This window comes from Oryctolagus cuniculus, chromosome 14 (assembly GCF_051225735.1).
Source record: "Oryctolagus cuniculus isolate XC-2025 breed Fujian yellow rabbit chromosome 14, ASM5122573v1, whole genome shotgun sequence".
Classification (NCBI taxonomy): domain Eukaryota; kingdom Metazoa; phylum Chordata; class Mammalia; order Lagomorpha; family Leporidae; genus Oryctolagus; species Oryctolagus cuniculus.
Window position 1 is genome coordinate 58,679,947 of NC_142880.1, and position 23,013 is coordinate 58,702,959.

The window sequence follows — 23,013 nt, forward strand, 5'->3', positions numbered from 1 at the left end:
CTACTTCCAATCCAACTATCTGCTAATGCACCTGGGAGGGCAGTGGAGGATGGCCCACGCACTTGGGACTCTTATAGGAGACCCAGAGGAAGCTCTTGGCTCCAAGCTTCAGATAGGCCCAGCTCTGGCTATTGTGGCCATCTGGGGAGTGAAACAGCAGATGGAAAATCTCTGTCTCTAACTCTGCCTTTCAAGTAAATAAATCTTAAAAAAAAAAAAAAAAAAAAGTGTTGGATTTGAGGAACAATCTTTACTAGGATACTAGACAGGAAAACAAAACAAAAATACTTGGTAAATAAGATCTCACATGATTTGTAGCTAACAGGATAAAAGGGATAAAAGAAGAAAACCTACAAAGATGACACTCAAGATTCTGAGTCCTACTGATTGAGTTCTGCAACTAGTAAAACCAAGAAACTGTTTTGGGGAGGCAAAGTAAATCAAGATTAGCAGCAGTTCATGAAATGTGCCTGGAATTCAGATGAAAATATAGCATAACAGGAGTATGGAATGAGGGACCAATCTTAAGCACCATCTTCCAGAAGATGAAAAAGCACTGTGTCTTCTGGTTAAATATATCAATTCTATCCATTTCCACTGGTCAGTGTCCACCAAATAAGCAGGTTATGCCAATTACTGACATACATTTATCTTCAGTGATTTAAGGGGTTTCAAAAACTGTAGAACTTATACATCTGACAAACTTCTTTTAAAAATGCTAAGCAACTTATAGCTGTTTTAAATTTGACAAAGCCCACTTGCAAAGTGGAAAACTTACCACTTTTTATCACAATCATCTCTGGAAATATGGTAGACTGTGTAGTCACTATATTCCAGTTAGACATTTTAACTCTAAATGGTAATGATAATGGAGGCATACAGTGATAAAAGGTTCAGGAAAGAGTTGTTAGTTGCCATGACACAGAATTACTTAAGGGGAACTGAACTTTTTAGTCTCCTGAATATATACTGCATCGAAAAAAGACTTAGGATTTACTGACCAGGTAATATCTAAACACATGTAAGAAAATATGATTAGAAGGCTGAAAACCAAGATGTACAAGCAATCAGAAATCATGACATTTCTTCTTTTAATTTGGAGATTTCTTCCTTTAATTTATTTGAAAGGCAGAGTTAGAGAGAGAGATAGAGAGATTGTCCACTTGCTGGTTCATTCCCCAAATGGTCACAACATCTAGGGCTGGGCCATGCCATGCCAGAGCCTGGAACTCAATCTGGGACTCTCTGTTACCTCCCTGAGTGTACATCAGAAGAAAGCTAGATTGGAAGTGGAGAAACCAGGACTTGAATCAGATACTCTGATACAAGATGTGGTACCTCATTCTGTGGCTTGACCACTGTGCTGAACACCTGCTCTCATAATCATGGCAATCAAACTGGAAATATCTAGGAGAGAAAGAAGTCAGGCAACTTCTGAGAAAATTCTTCTTAGGCTTTAAAGTCACACTGTGATGGTATATAAATGCTTATGAAGTTTTCAGATAGAAAACATAATAGGTAATACCTGAAAAAAAGTAGGAAGAAGTAGGTAGGCTTATATCAGCAATAGGTAGACAATCAAACAAAAAATAATGAGAAAACAATTGCTATGAATGGCTGAAAATAAAAGCTGTAGGTCAATACTCTCTACAGGGCAGTCCTATCAATAGCCTGTCACTCAAGAATGTAATAAAAAGAACCTAATTAAGGGGCTGGCAGAGTGTAGTAGCCCAAGCCTCTGCCTGAGGTGCTGGCATCCCATATGGGCACCGGTTTGTGTCCCAGCTGCCCCTCTTATGATCTGGGTCTCTGCTATGGCCTGGGAAGGCAGCAGAAGATGGCCCAAGTGCTTAGGACCCTGCACGGTGTGGGAGACCCGGAAGAAACTCCTGGCTTCAGATTGGCCCAGCTCCAGCTATTGTGGTCATCTGGGGGAATGAATTAGAGGATGGAAGACCTTTCTCTTTGTGTCTCTGTCTGTAGCTCTACATCTCAATCAAGTCTTTTAAAAAAAAACAGAACCTAATTAAGCTCAGAGCCAAATGCTTTTAAATTTATACACAAAAAATGTTTGTCTAAATTCCACTATAAAAAATATCTCAAGGGGCTGGCACTGTTGTGCATCATTTTAAGTCCTGGCCTGCAGTGCTGGTATCCCATATGGGTACCGGTTTGAGTCCCGGCTGCTCTACTTCCAATCCAGCTCTCTGCTAATGGCCTGGGAAAAGCAGTGGAAGATGCTCCAAGTCCTTGGAACATTGCACCCACGAGGGAGACCCGGAAGAAGCTCCTGGCTCCTGATTGGTCCAACTCTAGCCACTGCAGTCATTTGGGAGTGAACCAGCAGATGGATAATCTCTCTACCTCTCTCTGTGACTCTGCCTTTCAAAAAAAAAAAAAAAAAAAAAAAATCAAACCTTAAAAAAATTAATTAAAAATCAAAAAAAAAGCAACAAAGCTATTTTTAGATAATTATTGATCAGGACCATAATTTTCACATAAAATTTTTAATTATAAACACATTTTCCAAATGCCTTTAACTTTTCTGCAATGAAAGTATAAAAATGCCACTTAGGGGCCAGTGCTGTGGTGTAGTGGGTTAAGCCTCTATGGCCTACAATGCTAGCATCCCATATCAGTGTCAGTTTGAGTCCCGACTGCGCTGTTTCAGATCCAGCCCTGTTAGTGGCCTGGAAAGGCACTGGAGGATGGCTCAAGTGTTTGGGCGCCTACACCCATGTGGGAGACTCGGAGGAAGCACCTGGCTTTGGATCAGCTCAGCTCAGTTCCAGTCATTGTGGACATTTGGAGAGTGAACCTGTGGATGGAAGATTTCTCTCCTCTCTCTGTAACTCTGCCTCTTAAATATATATCTTTTAAATGTCACTTAAATTTAACTTCATGAATTATCAAGAAAACAGAAAGTGGAATAAGAGCAGAGATCAATAGTGCTATACAACCAGATCGTCTAGTATTTAAAATTTAGGGTCTACAATATGAGAAACTGTGTGTCAGCGCAACTTAACAAGACAGCTATGAAACAGATGAGAAAACAGGCTTAGAGATTAACACTGTTAATTTTAACTATAAAAATCACGTTAACCTTAATATTTCTAAAATAATCTCCATTTACACAGTCTAAAAGCTAATAAAAGGTAAATTTAATTATAGCAAAGTTTCCTCTACTTTTTTGAATTATTAAAGGACACTTTAAATTTTCCTATGACTATTAGCAAAATGTATATTTCTTTAAACAGTACTTTGAAAAGAACAAAATGGTAAACTTTTGGAAAACATCTACCTAAAAAGTACTTTTTAATAAAACACTTATCAATGAGGTGAGTGATATGGTGTTGGTGAAGTTGCTGCCTGCGATGACCATATCCCATATGGGCACTAGTTCAAGTCTTGGCTACTCCACTTCTGATCCAGCTCCCTGCTACTGAGCCTGGGAAAGCAGCGGAGGATGTCTAAAGTACTTGGGCCCCTGCACTCACATGGGAGACTGGGAAGAAGCTCCTGGCTGTGAAGACCATTTTGGGGAGTGTACCAGTGGATGGAATACTTCTCTATCTCTCTCCTTTTATCTCTCTGTATCTCTGTCTTTCAAATAAATAAATCTTTTTAAAAAAGTTTATCAATTAGCAAGCCATATTAGAACAGCAGAAACATAATTTTAAGTGGATAATATCAGAAACAAAAAAATACCATTTCAGTAGTTAAGTCCACCATGCTATAAGTCATCACTTAGTAGGCAGTAATATTCTAGAACTCCTCATTTTAATGAGATAAGATGAACAGATGATCTAAGTTGCAGCTGCCAACAACTGAAGATATAAAACTCCAAAGTTGTAAAGATGTCTCTGGATGACAATTAAACACTATCTAACACTTATTTTTTAAAAAAGTGCATACTGCCGGCGCCGCGGCTCAACAGGCTAATCCTCTACCTAGTGGCGCCAGCACACTGGGTTCTAGTCCCGGTTGGAGCGCTGGATTCTGTCCCAGTTGCCCCTCTTCCAGGCCAACTCTCTGCTATGGCCCAGGAGTGCAGTGGAGGATGGCCCAAGTGCTTGGGCCCTGCACCCCATGGGAGACCAGGAGAAGCACCCGGCTCCTGCCTTCAGATCAGCGCGGTGTGCCGGCCGCAAGGCGCCGGCCGCGGCGGCCATTGGAAGGTGAACCAACGGCAAAAGGAAGACCTTTCTCTCTGTCTCTCTCTCACTGTCCACTCTGCCTGTCAAAAAAAAAAAAAAAAAGTGCATACTCTCACATCTAGAATTTTATCCTAGGGGAAAGAAGAGGACAAATGCACAAACAAAATACAGTATATCCATAAAATTCTAGACATATTTTGAAATGATCTCTAAATACCTCTGGTATTGTGAAATGGCTGATTATTTATAGCAGGGAAAACTCAAGAGTGTATCTGTAACAACCTATGATACCAGAAAGGAAAGAAGCGCTCAGAGATCAATGAGACAATATTGAAAAGACTCAGGAGGTGGTCTGAAGAGCACCCACTGGCCAAATCTGAGGCAATGAGAGCCCCAAAATGAGAACATATTACAATATACTGAATAAAAAAGAATGAAGCCATAGTAGTATCAAGAAAGAAATGGGAGGATGGGATCTTTCTTTAGAGAATGCCTAAGAACCAATGTAAAACACATTCTGAAACTATCATTGTAGAAATTGATTCAGCTAGAGATTTTCAAAGGACCTCACACTAGTGAAAGGTATGAAAGGGCAAAAGGTTCACAGATTTTTTTTTTTTTTAAAGATTTATATTTATTTATTTGAAAGTCAGGGTTACACAGAGATGGGAAAGGGAGAAACAGAGAGAGAGAGACAGAGGGAGACACAAAGACAGAGACAGAGGGGGAGAGGGAGAGAGTGGGAGAGGGGGGGAGAGAGAGGGGTCTTCCATCCAGTGGTTTACTCCCCAATTGGCCGCAACGGCCGGAGCTGTGCTGATCCGAAGTCAGGAGCCTCCTCTGGGTCTCCCAAGCAGGTGCAGGAGCCCAAGGACTTGGGCCATCCTCTACTGCTTTCCCAGGCCACAGCAGAGAGCTGGATTGGAAGTGGAGCAGCCAGGACATGAATTGGCACCCAAATGGGATGCCGGTGCTTCAGGTCAGGGCGTTAACCCACTGCACCAAAGTGCTGGCCCCAGATTATTTGTTAATTACAAAGGGAAAGGTATCTTTACAATGGAGACATTTGGTAGACATCACTTTAATTAATGAAGGCATCATCAATAAAACTAACATTATTTTTACACACCCTGATGTGATGAAATGGAAAAGTTCACCCATGGGGTTTTCATGCCTAAAAACTTCCTAAACACGAATAAATTATCTAATCCAGAGCTTGGGATATTCTATAAGACAAATGGTTTAAACTCTTCAAAACTGTCAATGTCAAAAGATTAAAAAAAACAAAAAAACAAACAAACAAAAAAACTAGGATTGCTCTAGACTGAAGGAAACTAACAAAGTCTAACAACCAAGAACTTTGGGCTCTGAATTTGGAGTGGGCATGTGGCATGGTGGGTTAAGCTATGACTTACAATTTCCATATTTGTTATCATGGTGCCAGTTTGAATATTGGATACTCTGCCTCCAATCCAGCTCCTTACTAATGTAACCGTGAAGTAGCAAGTGATGGTTCAAGTACTAGAATCTCTACTACTCAAGTGCAAGACTGTGATGGAGTTCCTGGCTCCTGACTTTAGCCTAGCCGAGCCCTGGCTGTTGTGGCCATTTTGGGAGTGAGCCAGTAGATGGAAGATCTCACTCTCCTGTCACTCTGCCTTGCAAATAACCAAATAAATAAATCTTTAAAAAGAATAAAAGAGCACAAACATCAAATATATACTGTCCAACCACAGAAGATACTTGTGAAAACTGGGGAAAATGATGTATTAGATATTATCTACATTCAATTTTATAATATTGGTAATGTGGTTCAGAATGCTCTTGTAAAAACATTCTGAAGAATTCAGAATAAGATAAAATGGCTACAACCTATGAAAAATACTGTGGTGAGCTATATGCAAATCAATTATAAAGAGGAGACAAAGCAAATGTGACAAACTATCAATTGGTTAACCTGGGTCAAGAGTATATGGATGGGCTGGCACTGTGGCTCACTTGGCTAATCCTCTGCCTGCAGTGCCGGTACTCCAGCTTCTAGTCCCGGTTGGAGCACCGGATTCTGTCCTGGTTGCTCCTCTTCCAGTCCAGCTCTCTTTGGGGCCCGGGAAGGCAGTGGAGAATGGCCCAAGTGCTTGGGCCCTGCACCCGCATGGGAGACCAAGAGGAACCACCTGGCCCCTGGCTTTGGATTGGCGCAGTGCGCCGGCCGTAGTGGCCATTTGGGGGGTGAACCAACGGAAGGAAAGGAAGACCTTTCTCTGCCTCTCTCTCTCACTGTCTAACTCTGCCTGTCCCCCCCCCCCCCCAAAAAAAAGAGTATATGGATGGTTCCTTGTACTATTCAATTCTTTTACAGAATTTAAAATTTCCAAAACAAAAAGTTAGGTAAAAAACAATCAAAGAAATGATACAGCGCTTTATTTAGTGATACGAAAAGACACTCATATCATGAGTTTACAGAATAGCATGTATAATAATACTTCATTTTTATAAAAAAACTAAAATTTAAATATATTTCCATGAAAGAAAAGTACAGAGACATGTAGTAAAAGCATTAATGACAGGGGTGGGCATTTTCCCTAGTGGTGGAGATACCAGTGATACCATAGCAGAGTGCTTGGGTTCCATATCCACCTCCACTCCTGACTCCAGCCTCCTGCTAATACAGACTCAGGAAGGCAGCAGTGATGGCTCAAACAACTGGATTACTTCCACTCATGTAGGAGTCTTGGAATGAGTTCTCAGCTTCTCTCCCAGCTCCCAGGTTAAGCCCCTGCAGGAGGCCACGGAGGGGTATTTGGGCAATGAACCAATAGATTGTTGGAGCAAATGCTTAGTGGCTTGGCTTGTTTCCTCTTTCCTTAAACCTACAGATTTATTTTTTTTTCTTTTAAAGACATTTATTTTATTTTTAATAGAAAACTTTTATTTAATAAATATAAATTTCAAAAGTACAACTTTTGGATTGTAGCGGTTCTTCCTCTCATAACCACCCTCCCACATGCAAACCATCCCATCTCCTACTCCCTCTCCCATCCCACTCTTCATTAAGATTCATTTTTAATTATCTTTAGCTACAGAAGATCAACTTTATACTGAGTAAAGATTTCAACAGTTTGCACCCACACAGATACACAAAGTATAAAGAACTGTTTGAAGATTAGTTTTACTGTTAATTCTCATAGTACAACACATTAAGGACACAGGTCCTACATGGGGAGCAAGTGCACAGACTCCTGTTGTTGATTTAACAATTGACACTCTTATTTATGATGTCAGTAATCACCCGATGCTCTTGTCATGAGCTGCCAAGGCTATGGGAGCCTCTTGAGTTCACAAACTCCGACCTTCATCAAAGTGGAAGTTTTCTCCTCCCTTCAGAGAAAGGTATCTCCTTCTTTGATGGCCCCTTCTTTTCACTGAGATCTCACTCACAGAGATCTTTCATTTAGGTCATTTTTTGCCATACTTCTTGGCATTCTATGCCTGAGATACTCTCATGAGCTTTTTAGCCAGATCTGAATGCCTTAATGGCTGATTTAAAGATTTATTTATTATTTGAAAGGCAGTTAGCAAGAGAGAGAGAGAGGGAGGGAGATCAATCTTCCATCCTCTGGTTCACTACTCAAATGGCCACAACGGTGGGGTCTCGGCCAGGCCAAAGCCAGGAGCCTGGAACTCCATCCAGGTCTCCCACATGGGTGGCAAGGGCCCAAGAACTTCAGCTATTTTCCACTGCTTTCCCAGGTGCATTAACAGGGAGCCAGACTAGAAGTAGAGCACCTGGAATTTGAACCAGTGCTCACGGGAGATGCCAGTCTCAGGAGGCAGCTTGCCAAAATGCTGGCCCAAAATCTAGTTTCTAATATAAAATAACGATATTACTCATGTAATAAGGCAATCAATAAAAAACAATTATCTTCACACTGTATATGGTTTAATCAAGCAACTAGAAGGACTGAGAGAAAAAGAAGTCAGGACATGTAAGTGAGAAACAACTAATTGTTAAAGCTAATGTAGACTTTTTTTTAAGTGTCCAAATTTCATCACAAAAATCTTGGTTACAATTATAAAGTAAAACAGGGAGGGAAAAAACATTCTGAGAAGTCCTGAACGACAGATCTGAAGATAACAAATTTAATCATTTCTTTAAATCTTAACAAGATCTATTTCCTAAGCAGGGACTATTCAGGACTGCCTTTAATCTCCCTCTTAATGTTTTTTTTTTTTTTTTTTTTAAATTTTTATTATTTTTTTGACAGGCAGAGTGGACAGTGAGAGAGAGAGAGACAGAGAGAAAGGTCTTCCTTTGCCGTTGGTTCACCCTCCAATGGCCGCTGCGGCCAGCACGCTGCAGCCGGCGCACCGTGCTGATTCGATGGCAGGAGCCAGGTGCTTCTCCTGGTCTCCCATGGGGTGCACGGCCCAAGTAATTGGGCCATCCTCCACTGCACTCCAGGGCCACAGCAGAGAGCTGGCCTGGGAGAGGGGCAACCGGGACAGAATCCGGCGCCCCAACTGGGACTAGAATCCGGTGTGCCGGCGCCGCAAGGCGGAGGATTAGCCTAGTGAGCCGCGGCGCCGGCCCCTCTTAATGTTTTATAAAATGTCTTTCTACTCTAATCCCCTCTGATCAGGCCTTCATCAATTCACCAGCTCAGCCAGAGTTCTCAGAAACAAACATCAACACCCTTTTTGAGTTCTGCATCTTCACAACAGTTAACAAATCTACTTCTACTACTTTGCTGAAGAGTTTTCCTGTGGCACCCTTTCTGCCCACCTGATAAAGACAGAAAACATAAGAGAACATACAAGGCTTTTCACTTTGACATTTCTACCTACATCTCCTGACATTTACCCATGTTATCTTATATTCCAGCCTAATAAACTCCATGCCTTCCTAGTTCATTAGCATCCTAGAATAACAGTTAAACATCTGAGAATTAAAGTATTTTTAAAATCCAGGAGCTAGGCTTCTTTTTTTTTTTTTCTTTTTTTTTTTGACAGGCAGAGTGGACAGTGAGAGAGAGAGACAGAGAGAAAGGTCTTCCTTTGCCGTTGGTTCAACCTCCAATGGCCGCTGCGGCCGGCGCACCGCGCTGATCCGATGGCAGGAGCCAGGAGCCAGGTGCTTTTCCTGGTCTCCCATGGGGTGCAGGGCCCAAGCACCTGGGCCATCCTCCACTGCACTCCCTGGCCACAGCAGAGAGCTGGCCTGGAAGAGGGGCAACCGGGACAGAATCCGGCGCCCCAACCGGGACTAGAACCCGGTGTGCCGGCGCCGCTAGGCAGAGGATTAGCCTAGTGAGCCGTGGCGCCGGCCGGAGCTAGGCTTCTAATATTCAAGCTACTACAAAGTATAGAGATTAAAGCCTTCTATGAGACAAGACAATATATCAAAGAATAAAGAAAATACAAAACAGTAACAAATCATACAGCAATACAAAACTGTCTACAAAAAAGGCAATGTACCACAATACTGCAAACTATTTCAATTTGACGCTAGCAAGAGAGGTGGATGTATTAAGGTTTCTTTCAATTCAGAAATTACATGATCATTTAGTGAAAATAAAGTTCAGTCCTTCCACCATCTTACAGTTGTTTACAAAAGGCTATCCAGTATTTTCCAGATTATTTAGTCCCCAAAATAAATATGAAGAAAAGCTCTTTGACAGCCAAAATGAATGATACAAATGATTTGCATGTGGTATTCCCTAAGTCTTAACCATGAATTTTAAAATTCATTTTGAAAAATCAGAAAGGAAATACTGGAAAATCCCCAAAGAGCATTTGACATTCACTAACATCGTCCTTTAAACAAACAAACAAAAAACATACAACTTATAGTATGTATGGTCTATTTGTCTTATTATGCATGAATATTTGTATTAATGCTTACCATCAATTCCTGTTATTGGGACTAAAATTATGCAACAAAAAAACAACAGAGTATTTATAGTAAATTTCTTTGTAATATGATTATTTATTTAAACACAATTTACTAGTCTTACCAGAATAAGTAACTGCTGTGGTACTGTAAGTAGCACTCTGAGTATAGGACGGCACCACAGTAGCTGCAGCTGCTACTGGCTGTACGGTGGAGGACACAGGATAAATGGAGAAAGTAGTGGTAGCTGGACTCGGTGTGGCTGGTTTTATGGCTGTCACTTGTCGAGTTTGCTGGGCTTGAGTATATTGAGTTGCACCTTGGCTATAACCTGCTTTGGGAGCTAAAATGGAAAAGAGAAGTCAGAAAAATCAAAAGGGTTGAGTCACTGTGGTTACTGCAACAATATTCTTAAAACTAGAAAAAACTGGTAGAAACACTATTAACTCTAAATATTACTATTTCTGCTTGAGGTAAAAACTTAGCATCGTAGCTTAAAATGATTTACTATGACTTCTCAAATGCTTTCTATATATTTCTTTTTTCTTTTTTTTGACAGGCAGAGTGGACAGTGAGAGAGAGAGAGACAGAGAGAAAGGTCTTCCTTTGCCGTTGGTTCACCCTCCAATGGCCGCCACGACGCTTTCTATATATTTCTAAAATGATACTACAGTTAACTAAAACAGCAGTAAAACTTACAATAGGTAGAATTAAACTTTTTAGAAAAGAGGCACGTATGCATGTATGTATTTACATCAGTAAATCTAGTAGTGAGTATGGTTTAAAGTTAGAAATAGAGTAGACAAAGGGTCAGAGCATATATTTCAATTAACATTAGAAATCTTAATGCATAATTATATGGAACTTGTTCACATACCACTCACGGCATTCTACTGATTATCCACAGTGAACTTCAATCTCTTAATTCCAATTCACAAAATGCTACTGATGTAAATCATCAAATGTCAATAGCTTGAGTACAGCTATTCTTTTTTTAATTAATTTATTTATTTGAAAGTCAGAGTTACACAGAGAAAGAAGGAGAGTCAGAGACAGAGACAGAAGTCTTCATCTGTTGGTTCACTCCCCAATTGGCCACATCAGCTGGAGCTGTGCCAATCTGAAGCCAGGGGCCAGGAGCTTCTTCCGGGTCTCCCACGTGGGTGCAGGGGCCCAAGGACTTGGGCCGTCTTCTACTGCTTTCCCAGGCCATAGCAGAGAGCTGGATTGGAAGTGGAGCAGCCGGTTCTCTAACTGGCACCCATATGGAATGCTGGCACCGGCTTCATCAGCTATGCCACAGCGCCAGCCTCCGTGTACAGCTATTCTTAATGGTTAAATGTATGCTGTTCTTGACCACATTTAAAACAAATTTATACTTTGAAAAGAATCTCATGAGGGGCTGGTGCTGTGGCATAGGAGGTAAAGCTGCCACCTGCAGTGCTGGTATCCCATATAGACTCCAGTTTGAATCCAGGCTGCTTCACTTCCAATCCAGATCTCTGCTATGGCCTGGGAAAGCAGAAGATGGCCTAAGTGCTTGGGCCCCTGCACCTGCATAGGAGACCTGAAAGAAGCTCCTAGTTCCTGGCTTTTGATCGGTTCAGCTTCAGCTGTAGAGGCCATCTGAGGAGTGAAGCAGATGAAAGACTCTCTCTCTGCTTCTGACTCTCTGTATCTCTGCCTTTCAATTAAATAAATAAATCTTTTTTTAAAAGGAATCTTATGAGCCTCATTATCAATCATTTAAATTAATAACTGATCAGTCACTAATAATCATTAAAGCATACAAATAATCCTGGGAAAGGCACAAATACCAAGGGGCCAAACCCATTTTATGCTCAATTAAGTAAAAGCACCTTGTAATTTTTTTTTTTTATTTTTTGACAGGCAGAGTGGACAATGAGAGAGAGACAGGGAGAAAGGTCTTCCTTTGCTGTTGGTTCACTCTCCAATGGTTGCCGCGGCCGGCGCACCGCGCCGATCCCATGGCAGGAGCCAGGTGCTTATCCTGGTCTTCCATGGGGTACAGGGCCCAAGCACTTGGGCCATCCTCCATTGCACTCCCTGGCCACAGCAGAGAGCTGGCCTGGAAGAGGGGCAACCGGGACAGAACCGGTGCCCCGACCGGGACTAGAACCTGGTGTGCCGGCGCCGCAAGGCGGAAGATTAGCCTAGTGAGCCGCGGTGCCGGCCGCACCTTGTAATTTTTATCTTTATCTGCTTATCAAATTTGATTCACACAGAGAGGAACTTAATATACAAGATCTAAAGGATTTCAAAAAGTCGTATGGTCAATGTCAGAATTCAAGACTAATTCAAGATATTCCGACTCAGATAACTGAGCACAAGCTAAGCTTAGTAACTAACCAGCTTCTTTTGTGTAGTTTATTTCAGCAGAAGAGAACTGTATACTTAATACAAAAAACGGAGTATATTTCCAGTAGAGAAGAGCATTATTATGAATTACTTCCATGCATGGCCTTCTATGATTCAAAGGTAATTCTAGCAGAGAAAGAGGACATGGCTAGAACCTGCCACTCAAGATGATATACTACATTGAATCTGGAAGGACTCAAATGTTTTATCTTCATTAAAAAAATACCCTGAATCATTATTTCAATAGTTTATAATAAAATCACCTGTCTGATAGTAGGTTTCAGCAACAGAAGGCTGAGGCTGGGCAGCAGCAGCTACGGCCGCGGCAGTTGCTGTTGGTTGTTGGTAGTACTGCTTACTATCGTAAGCGACAGCAGGAGCTGTGGATCTTACATAGGAGTAGGAGTCCTAAAGAAAAAGAATGAGAGAAACGACTGTTATAAGTAGCAAGAAAAAAATTCTTACCATATACAGGTCTATTAAAGGAAAACAAAAAAAACTAATTTGTAGTTTTATATCAAATCTAGACATAAAAGAATATATAGGATTCATTTCTAATTTCATCATAAGAACAAAAGCAATCCAAGTAGCATATTTCAGTTTTATAATTCGAACGATCACTGAAATATTTTTTAAATATTTAAATAAAAATAAGTTTTATTTAAAAATTCATGGGAGTGGGTAGCTTTATGGCACAGCAAGTTAAACAGCCACCTGCAATGCTGGCATGCCATATCAGCACCTGTTCCAAGCCTTGGCTGCTCCTCTTCCAATCCAGTTTCCTCCTAACATGCCTCAGAAAGCAGCAGAGGACGGCCCAAACGCTTGGGCCCCTGCATCCCACGTAGGAGACTTGGATGGAGTTCCATGTTCCTGGCTTTGGCCTTACTATTGTGGCCACCAGGGAGTGAACCAGAGAACGGAAGATTTCTCTCTCCTGCCCTTTAACTCTGTCTTTTGAATATTTAAATTTTAAAAAAATTTATACAGCTTTGCCTTAAAGGATTCCACAGTATTAGAAAATGAAACTTGGGTTACTAAATTTTTATTGCTCTAGCTTTAATTCTTTCTTTTCTTCAAAAAATATCAAAGTAAGCTGGGTGGCTTCTAGCACTGCATAAAGTGAGGAGGGTTGGGAAGGTATACAGATGGAAAGGCTGAGAAAGCAGGCAAGACCCCAAAAATAATGGGTTTCACTGACCCTATTAAAAGCAAAACTTGGGGATGGCACTGCAGCTCAGCAGGTTAAGCCAGTTGAACTGTCAGCACCCCATATCAGAGTGCTAGTTCCAGTCCCAGCTGCTCAGCTTCCAAATCATCTTCCTGCTAATGTGCCTGGGAAGGCAGCAGATGATGACCCAGGTACCTGGGCCCCACCCATCATGTGAGAGACCAGAATGGAGTTCCAGGCTCATGGTTTTGGCCTGGGTCAGAACTGTCTGTTGCAGCCATTTGGGAAGTGAATTAGTAGATGGAAGACCTCTCTCTTCCGTTCAAATATGTAACTCAATCTTAAAGAATTTACTGGGGGCCAGCGCCGTAGCTCACTAGGCTAATCCTCCGCCTTGCGGTGCTGGCACACTGGGTTCTAGTCCCAGTCGGGGCGCCGGATTCTGTCCCGGTTGCCCCTCTTCCAGGCCAGCTCTCTGCTGTGGCCAGGGAGTGCAGTGGAGGATGGCCCAAGTGCTTGGGCCCTGCACCCCTTGGGAGACCAGGATAAGTACCTAGCTCCTGCCATCGGATCAGCGCGGTGCGCCGGCCGCGGCAGCCATTGGAGGGTGAACCAACGGTAAAAGGAAGACCTTTCTCCCTGTCTCTCTCTCTCACTGTCCACTCTGCCTGTAAAAAAAAAAAAAAAAAAGAATTTATTGGGGCCAATGCTGTGGCATAGAAGGTTTGCAGCACCAGCATCCCATATGGGTACCAGTTTGAGTCCCAGCTGTTCCACTTCTGATCCAGTTCCCTGCTAATGACCTGAGAGAGCAGTGGAAGATGGCCCAAGTCCCTGGCTCCTGGCTTAAAATCAGCCCAACATCAGCAACTACAGCCATCTGGGGAGTAAACCAGTGATGGAAGACCACTCTGTCTTTTCCTCTATCTGTAACTCTGCCTCTCAAATAAATAAATTAAAAAAAAAAAAAAAAAAGAATTTATTATACTCTCTCTGGGCATAATGAAATGTAAGCACACATACCAAAAGTAATTCCAAGATTAGAACTTAACAAAAATTAACAGTGTATGCTAATATTATTGATTTTTGTCAACAAATTCCCATTCTTTAGAAAGAATACAAAAATGGGGAAACTCCAGAGGGAACAAAGTTTAAAAACAGATCCTAAACACAAACAATGGATTAAAGAAACCAGGACCACATTTAATTAAATAAGCAACTGTTCTAGTAATGTTCTCAACCAAAATAAAGTTAAGATGATTTAATTGTCCTATAAGACTGAAAAGAAGTGGCTGGATGAGTAAGAACATGATCACAGTTGTGATATACTAAAAAATCTTGACAGGATTCTCTCTCTGATATATATTTATTTATTTAACAGGCAGAGTTACAGACACTGAGGGAGAGACACAGAGAGGGGTCTTCCATCTGCTGGTTTACTCCCCAAATAGTAATAGCTAGAGCTGGGCCAACTGGAAGCCATGATCTTCTTCCAGATCTTCACGTGGCTGCAGGGACCCAAGCACTTGGGTTATTTTTCACTGCCTTCCCAGACCATTAGCATGGAGCTGGATCAGAAGTGGAATAGCTGGGACTGGAATTGGCACCCACAAGGGATGCCAGCACCACAGGTAGTGGTTTAACCTATTACACCACAGCACTGGCCCTAGGATTTCTACCTTTAATAGATTACAAGAAGTAAATAGGAGGTATGTCTGCCTGATACAGTTTAGACCCATGATTCTTAAATATGTTTCAAATGAATAATGCCATAGTACAGGGACAGCATTATGGCATAATGGGTCAAGCAGCTGCTTCTGACAATGGCATCTCATATCACGGTGCCAGTTCAAGTCCAAGCTACTCTGCTTCCAATCCAGCTCCCTGTTAATATGCCTGGGCCCCTTGCCACCCGCGTGAAGACCCAGGTGGAGTTACAGGCTTTGGCTCAGCCCAGTCCCCGCCAAAGTAGCCATTTGGGGAGTGAACCATGGATGGATGGAAGATCTCTCTCGCTCTTTCCCTCTGTTGTACCGCCTTTGAAACAGAATAAACAAATCTTAATAAATAATAATGACATAATTCAAATAAGGAACATCTTTCTTATATCTTTTTTTTTTTCTCAAATACCTGAGGTAAAATTAAAACAAACACGGATTCTACATAATAAGAGAGAAATGGATGGGGAAAGGAAAGGAGGATTAATACAAAATTAACAGCAAAGAAATTTAATGTTCTATGTTCCTAAACTACTTAGGAATACCCATTTTACTTTTCTCTATCTTTAGAAGAATATTTTGGAGCCGGCGCCGTGGCTCAATAGGCTAATCCTCCACCTTGCGGCGCCGGCACACCGGGTTCTAGTCCCGGTTGGGGCGCCGGATTCTGTCCCGGTTGCCCCTCTTCCAGGCCAGCTCTCTGCTATGGCCAGGGAGAGCAGTGGAGGATGGCCCAGGTGCTTGGGCCCTGCACCCCATGGGAGACCAGGAAAAGCACCTGGATCCTGGCTCCTGCCATCGGATCAGCGCGGTGCGCCGGCTGCAGCGGCGGCCATTGGAGGGTGAACCAACGGCAAAGGAAGACCTTTCTCTCTCTGTCTCTCTCTCTCACTGTCCACTCTGCCTGTCAAAAATTAAAAAAAAAAAAAAAAGAAGAATATTTTGGAAGACTCAATTTTGAGAAGTACTGGCTTGGGTACTGTGTTATATACATTGAGCCTACTGACGCTTGTTAAGGCTATTGAGACCAGTAGTTTTCTTACCTGGTAATTTTGTGTAGTAGCTGGGGGAGGTGGTGGTGGTGCTTCTTGTTGCCTCTGGGTATAACCATAGTCAGTTGCTGTGTGTGCAGTGGGGTAGCCTCCATAGGCAGCAGCTGTTGCTGCAGCTGCAACAGCTACTGGAGCAGGCCTGGCAACTGCAACTGTGGCGGCTGCTGGTGCATAGGCAGCAGTAACTGTGTGAGCAGCTACTGGAGCCTGATGGACAGTGTAGCTAGCAACTGTAGTTGGATGAGAATAGGCTACACCCGAAGCTGGCTGTTGGCTATATTGTGAAGTAGAAGAATAAATATAACACAATTTAATTTTAAAGTCTATGAGCTAATCAACTTAATAAAAATCACACTTGCAAGTCATTTAATCAGGGCTAAAAAGGACAAGTATTTGAACTCAAATCTCCTGCTCAATACTATTGTTACTATTATTTAATTTTCATTCCTCAATCTCAGTAAGTTATATATTTACACATACTGTTTCAGATCATAGATCATGTTGCAAAGCAAGAATGACAAACTGGGATAAGAAACAATATTACCAAATTAGGAAACACCAGATCAAATTAGGAATTTCAAAAAGTATTTGTTTTACGTAATGTTCTTTACTGTATTTTATAGTTTAAAAAAGTCCACAAAAATGATAAAAAAAATATTGTATTCTAATCCCAATTACAGAAAAAATTTCAGGTAGAAAACTGTTAACCAGCAGATTTATGAAACATTTCTGTTGTTCCAGGGCAGTGGTTCACAACTAGGGAAGATTTTGCCCTCAGGGGACATTTGGCCATTTATGAGATATTTTTGATGATCAAACAGCAGAGGAGCTAGAGCTGGTATGTATTACTAGCACCTAGTTGGAAGAGTCCAGGGATGCTATTACACATCCTACAATGCACAGGACAGCCCCCTGCAACAAATAATTACTTAATGTATGTGAATGTTGTGGATGAAAAGTCAAACTCTAGGATATAAAACCTACATTGGAATCTATTATTTTAGATAAAATTTTCAGCTTTGAGGCAGCATTACATAAATTTATTTTTCTTTTAAAAAAATAACAGCATGTGTTGTAAAAGAAACCAAATACCTTGCAATCATAAACATCTCAACCTTAAAGAGCAAAAACATTTCCTAAAACAGGAATCAAATTAATTTCCAACTAAAATTCTAAGTTATTTTAACTTCTAAACTGAGGGCCATGTCACATAAAACCAAAGGCCTACAGATGTTAGCATATGAAATATATCTGTTTTTCAAGTTTCTTAGTCATACACTCAAAATTCCACCTGTTAAGGCTGTATTACCAAGGCAGATGAGCCTTTTTCTAAAACAAGGAAAATCTAAGTTACTTAGCTGGTGGTCTTTAGCTGACCAAAAGCTTTAATATGAACCAACAGTTAGGAATAGCTAATGAAAAATAAATTTTCAAAACTGACAAAAGCTGAAGTGGCACAACTAGAGCATCTGATTCGTGGAGTTAAAGTACAGAGTATTCTGTACTTGTGTACATGGTACCACAAAAACACAGTGCAGAATTAAAATACGGGGCACCATATTTTAACAGTATTATAGAAAACACCCATCGACTAGGATATAAACATAGAGAATCAATAAGAAGCTTATGGATATGCATTTTATTTCATATATGAAAAGTGGAGAATCTTAGGAAATCAGTCTAGAAAAGGTGAGATAGCTGCCTTCTAAAAGAAGACACTTACGCCATGCTGCTCCAGAGAACAGAACTAGAACCAATAGATGGAAGTTACAGGGTGGCAGATTTCAGTCCAATATGAAAAAGAAAACAAAAAACAAAGAACAAAAACAAAAAACTTAGAATGGAGTCCAAAGAAACTTTTATAATTTCTATTTGGATGAGGCTGCCATATTTTGATATAAAACTACCTAACATTTTCTACATGAATGCCAATTACAAGATAGGAAAAGGGAAGTTTACATTGTAATAGTGGGAAATTAATATGGGATTGACCCTTTTTATAGACAATTCCACATTTTTAAGCAATAACATGTTTATACATCTTCATCCTAAAACTGAGAAAAAGTTTTATATTTAAAATATAAATACAACAGGTTAATTTGCATTTAACATTTACAAATAAGGTCGGATTTCACATATTCAGACTACACTACATGGGAGGGATTTTGGCTATAGAAAAAATTCAGACAGTCTTGAATATGCACACAATTGCCTCCTAGTATCCTGGAGAATTGGTCCCAGGAGCCCCTGGATACCAAAACCCACAGAGCTAAAGTCTCTTATATAAGTTGGTATAGTGGCAGGCATTTGACCTAGTAGTTAAGACACCTTAACTCATATATGGGGATGCCTGGGTCAACACCAGGCTCTAATTCCTCATTCCAGCTTCCTGCCAATGCAGAGCCTGGTCAGCAGTAAGTAATGGCTCAAATAGTTGGGTCCCTGCCACTCATGTGGGAAAGCTAGACTGAGTTTCCAGTTTCAGGCTTCAGCCCAAGCCCTGGCCCTTGTGGGCATTTAGGGAGTAAATCAGTGAATGGCAGTCTCTGTCTCTTGAATTGAAAACAAACAAACAAAGGACTTAAAATATACTTTAAGTGTTATATCCTATGTGAATCCTTCTGCATAGTTTAAAATCATCTCTCAATTACTTGTAATACTTAAGACAATGTAAATGTTACGTATACAGTTGCTATACTGTAGTGTTTAGGGAATGAGAAGAAAAGTCAGCAATTTTTAAAAACTTTGTATATTTATTTGAGAGGCAGAGACAGAGAGAATGCTCCTATCTGCTGGTTTACTACTCAAAATACCTTTGATGGATGAACCCAGGAGCAGGAAACCCAATTCAGGTCTCCCACATGGGTGGCAGGCGCCCAAATACTCGAGCCATAGTTACTGACTCCCATGGTCTGCAGGTAGCTGGCTGGAGTCAAGAGCTGGAGGCTGGGCCAGTTTTGTGGAGCCAGCATCCCATACTGCAGTGCCAGTTCAAGTCCCAGCTGCTCCATTTCTGATCCAGCTCTCCATAAGCAGCAGAGATGTGATGGCTCAGGCACTTCTACCCCTGTCAACCACATGACAGACCTGAATGAAGTATCTGGGTTCCTGGCTTTGGTCTGGCCCTCACTCAGGTGGTTGTGCCCATTTGGGGGAGTGAACCAGTGGATGAAAGATCTTTTTCTGTTTTTCTCTCTCATTCTACCTTTCAAAAAAAAAAAAATTAATCTTGGCCGGCACCGTGGCTCAATAGGCTAATCTTCCACCTTGCGGCGCCGGCACACCGGGTTCTAGTCCCGGTCGGGGCGCCGGATTCTGTCCCGGTTGCCCCTCTTCCAGGCCAGCTCTCTGCTATGGCCAGGGAGTGCAGTGGAGGATGGCCCAGGTGCTTGGGCCCTGCACCCCATGGGAGACCAGGAAAAGCACCTGGATCCTGGCTCCTGCCATCGGATCAGCGCGGTGCGCCGGCTGCAGCGGCGGCCATTGGAGGGTGAACCAACGGCAAAGGAAGACCTTTCTCTCTCTGTCTCTCTCTCTCTCTGTCCACTCTGCCTGTCAAAAAAAAAAAAAAAAAAAAAAACAAAAACAAAAAAATTAAAAAAAAAAAAAAACAAAAAATTAATCTTTAAAAAAGGGGGTGGGTGGGTGGAGGCTGGTTATTAAACCCAGATGCTTAAAAGACATGAGACAGACACAGGCATCATAATCTGCAAATTAACTGCTAGGCCAAATGCCTACCCACCAGGGGGAAAAAAAAAAGTATTTTCAATCTTCAATCCATGATTAGGCTAAATAATCCATAAACACAGAACTCAAGGATACAGAAAGCAAACTATTATTTTCATCCCATTGTTCCTTATCTAGATCTAGCAATATTTCTTGGTCCCCAAAAACTTATCCTGCAGGTAAAAACAGAGTAAGAATTTCAAGTAAACTAATTAGGTGGACAATCACACACTGCTTTTGATCCTAACCTTAAAAGTCCACGGGAATCAAGAGGAAATGACCATATGCTCTGGTTATGACAACGTAATTAATAGTATTCTCTTTGATTCTAATTATTTCAGTTTGAATAATCCTTCCCAAGAACCATATTAAAAAGATGCTAGTATATTAAATAATTACTGTATATGCATCTCTATAATTGCATCCCTACTCAGCATCTGGAATGGAACCACAAATTTCACCAAAGGCATCAGATCGAGTATTACATTTCCAATTCGTACTTAGTCAAGGGCTAGGGCAGTTATTCAGAAGAACTCTTCATGGATGGGGGAAGGTGGTGGGTGGGTGGCTGTGTGTGTGTTTGGTGTAATGGTTAAGTCACTGTTGGGAACAAGATTTCCATGCCATACTGGAATGCCTGGGTTCAAGTCCTGGGCCCAGCTTCCTAACTCACATCCTTAGCAGTCAACAGATGATGGCTTAAGTACTTGGCTGATTGCCACCTATGTGGGAAGCCCAGATGAAGTTCCAGGCTCCTGGGCATTTGGGGAATTAAACAGCAGATAGAAGACCTCTATCAGGGGGCAGCGCTATGGCACAGTGGAAAAGCCACTGCCTGCAGTGCCAGCATCTCACATGGGTGCTGGTCTGAGTCCAGGTTGCAGTAGAAGATGGCCCAAGTCCTTGGACCCCTGCACCTGTGTGGGAGACCTGGAAGAAGCTCCTAGCTCCTGGCTCTTGGCTTCAGATTGGCACAGCTTGGGTTGTTGTGGCCAACTGGGGAGTAAACCAGCATATGGAAGACCTCTTTTTCTCTCTGCCTCCCATTCTCTCTCTGTGTAACTCTGACTTTCAAATAAATAAATAAATCTTAAAAAAAAAGAAAAAAAAAAGAAAAAAAAAGATCTCTGTTGGGGGCTGGCACTATGGCATAGCAGATAAAGCTACCGCCAACAGTGTCAGCATCCCATGTGGGCACTGGTCCGAGTCTTGGCTGCTTCACTTCCAAAGAAGCTCCAGCCATTGTAGCCATTTGGGGAGTGAACCAGTGGATGGAAGACTTTTCTCTCTGCCTTTGCCTCTCTGTAACTCTTTCAAGCAAATAAATAAATATATTTAAAAAAATCTGTTTCTCTTTCTGCATTTCAAATAAGTAAAAAAAATAAAAATTTCTAGAACAAAAAACTTGCTTAAAAAAATCAGTGGGCATTTAAATGGATTAGTAGGCCAATCTACATGATGTAAACAGTAGAGTTTTTCTAAGAATACTTGAAATGGAAATATGGGTTTCAGATAACAGACCAGAGAATTTTTTTTAACTTATTTTCACTTTATTTGAAAGACAGAGACAGAATGCAGTCTTGCATTTACTATTTCACTTCCCAAATGCCCACAACAACCAGGATTGGGCCAAGCTGAAGCAGTTTCACTCAATCCAGGTCATCAACGTGGGTGACAGGGATCCTACTGCCTCCAAGGGACTGCATTAACAGGAAGCTGGAATGGAGAATGGAACTGGGACTTGAACTTAGACACTCCAAAATGGGATATGGGCATCTCAAATGGTGGCTTAATCAGTGAGCCAAATACCTCCTCCATACATTTATTTTTTAAAAATCAGGTTGAATTAAGTTCATATTAGTATAAGTAAAATAATCTGTAAGTTGAAATTGCTAAAATTAGTGCTTTTACCTAGTTTGGAATATTAAAATAAAAAGGAGTTATTTCCCTGTACAATATGCAAATCTTAACTCTTTAAATTATTCCTTGAATAAAATAGAACAAAATAAACAAAAAGCCAAGACTTGTGCCGTAAGACTTTCATTTACCAAGCATCCCATGGAAACTTCTATTTGTAATATCCTTTGTGAATAAACAAAACTTAATTAGATACAGTTTTTAAAAATTTTTATTTTCATTTTATCTGAGAGAGAGAAAGCACACCACCAAGAAGTTCACTCACCAAATGCTCACAATAGACAAGGCTGGGCCAAGCAGAAGCCAGCAGCCCAGAATTCCCTCTACATCTTCCACATGGGTGTCAGGGACCCAAGTACTTCTGCCATCATCTGCTGCCTTCCTGCCTAGCAGGAAGTTGGTTCTGAAGTGGAATAACTGGGAATTGGACTAGGTACTCTACTATGAGATGCAGGCATTCCAAGCAGCAATTCAACTGCTGAGCTACACACCCGCCCCAGGATTCATTTTTAAATTGGTCAAACTAAATTAATAAATCAAGAAACAAACAAAAATATTTGAGGGCAAATGTCTGCCCTGGTGATTAAGATGCCTGCATTCTACACTGGAGTACTAGGGTTAGAGTCCTAATTCCACTTCCAATTCCAGTTTCCTGTTATTGTGCATCTTGGTGGGGAGGGTCAAGTGATGGCACAAGTACTTGGGTTCCTGCCACTCACATGGGATCGAGTTCCCAGTTCCTAGGGAGTGAACCAGTGAATACAAGATCTGTCAGTCTCTCTGCTTTTCAAATAAAAACAAACACAAAAAACAGTATGTGTAATAAGTGAAAAACTTTAAGAGTCAGACATAAAGCAGGGTTTCTTTGGGGGAAAGGGGAAGGTTACTTCCCTTGGGAAATAAAATCACCCTTTATGTTCTTATACTCACCCTGAAATTTAATTATTAACTTCTAACCCATTAACAGAGCTCAGGCAGCTTTACTAAGATTTTGGATCAGAAG

At 41.3% G+C, this 23,013-nt stretch overlaps 1 protein-coding gene across 5 annotated transcripts in view; it reads right to left on the bottom strand.

Moving 5' to 3' along the window:
* The window catches only part of ZFR (zinc finger RNA binding protein), an 83,741-nt gene that overhangs the window by 39,045 nt on the left and 21,683 nt on the right, over nt 1–23,013 (bottom strand). For 2 of the 5 annotated variants that reach the window (XR_011381988.2, XM_008262097.5), the window contains exons 3-6: nt 18,091–18,114; nt 16,359–16,641; nt 12,690–12,834; nt 10,172–10,390 (exon numbers count right to left, since the gene is read on the bottom strand). Coding sequence is in view for 2 of the 5 variants with exons in the window: in XM_008262097.5 (XP_008260319.1) it covers nt 10,172–10,390; nt 12,690–12,834; nt 16,359–16,641; nt 18,091–18,114 (671 nt within the window). In the remaining 3 variants the exon portion in view is untranslated. The remainder of the gene's footprint in view (nt 1–10,171; nt 10,391–12,689; nt 12,835–16,358; nt 16,642–18,090; nt 18,115–23,013) is intronic. The other 3 variants (XR_011381989.2, XM_002714107.6, XM_089312686.1) reach the window with 2 other exon arrangements.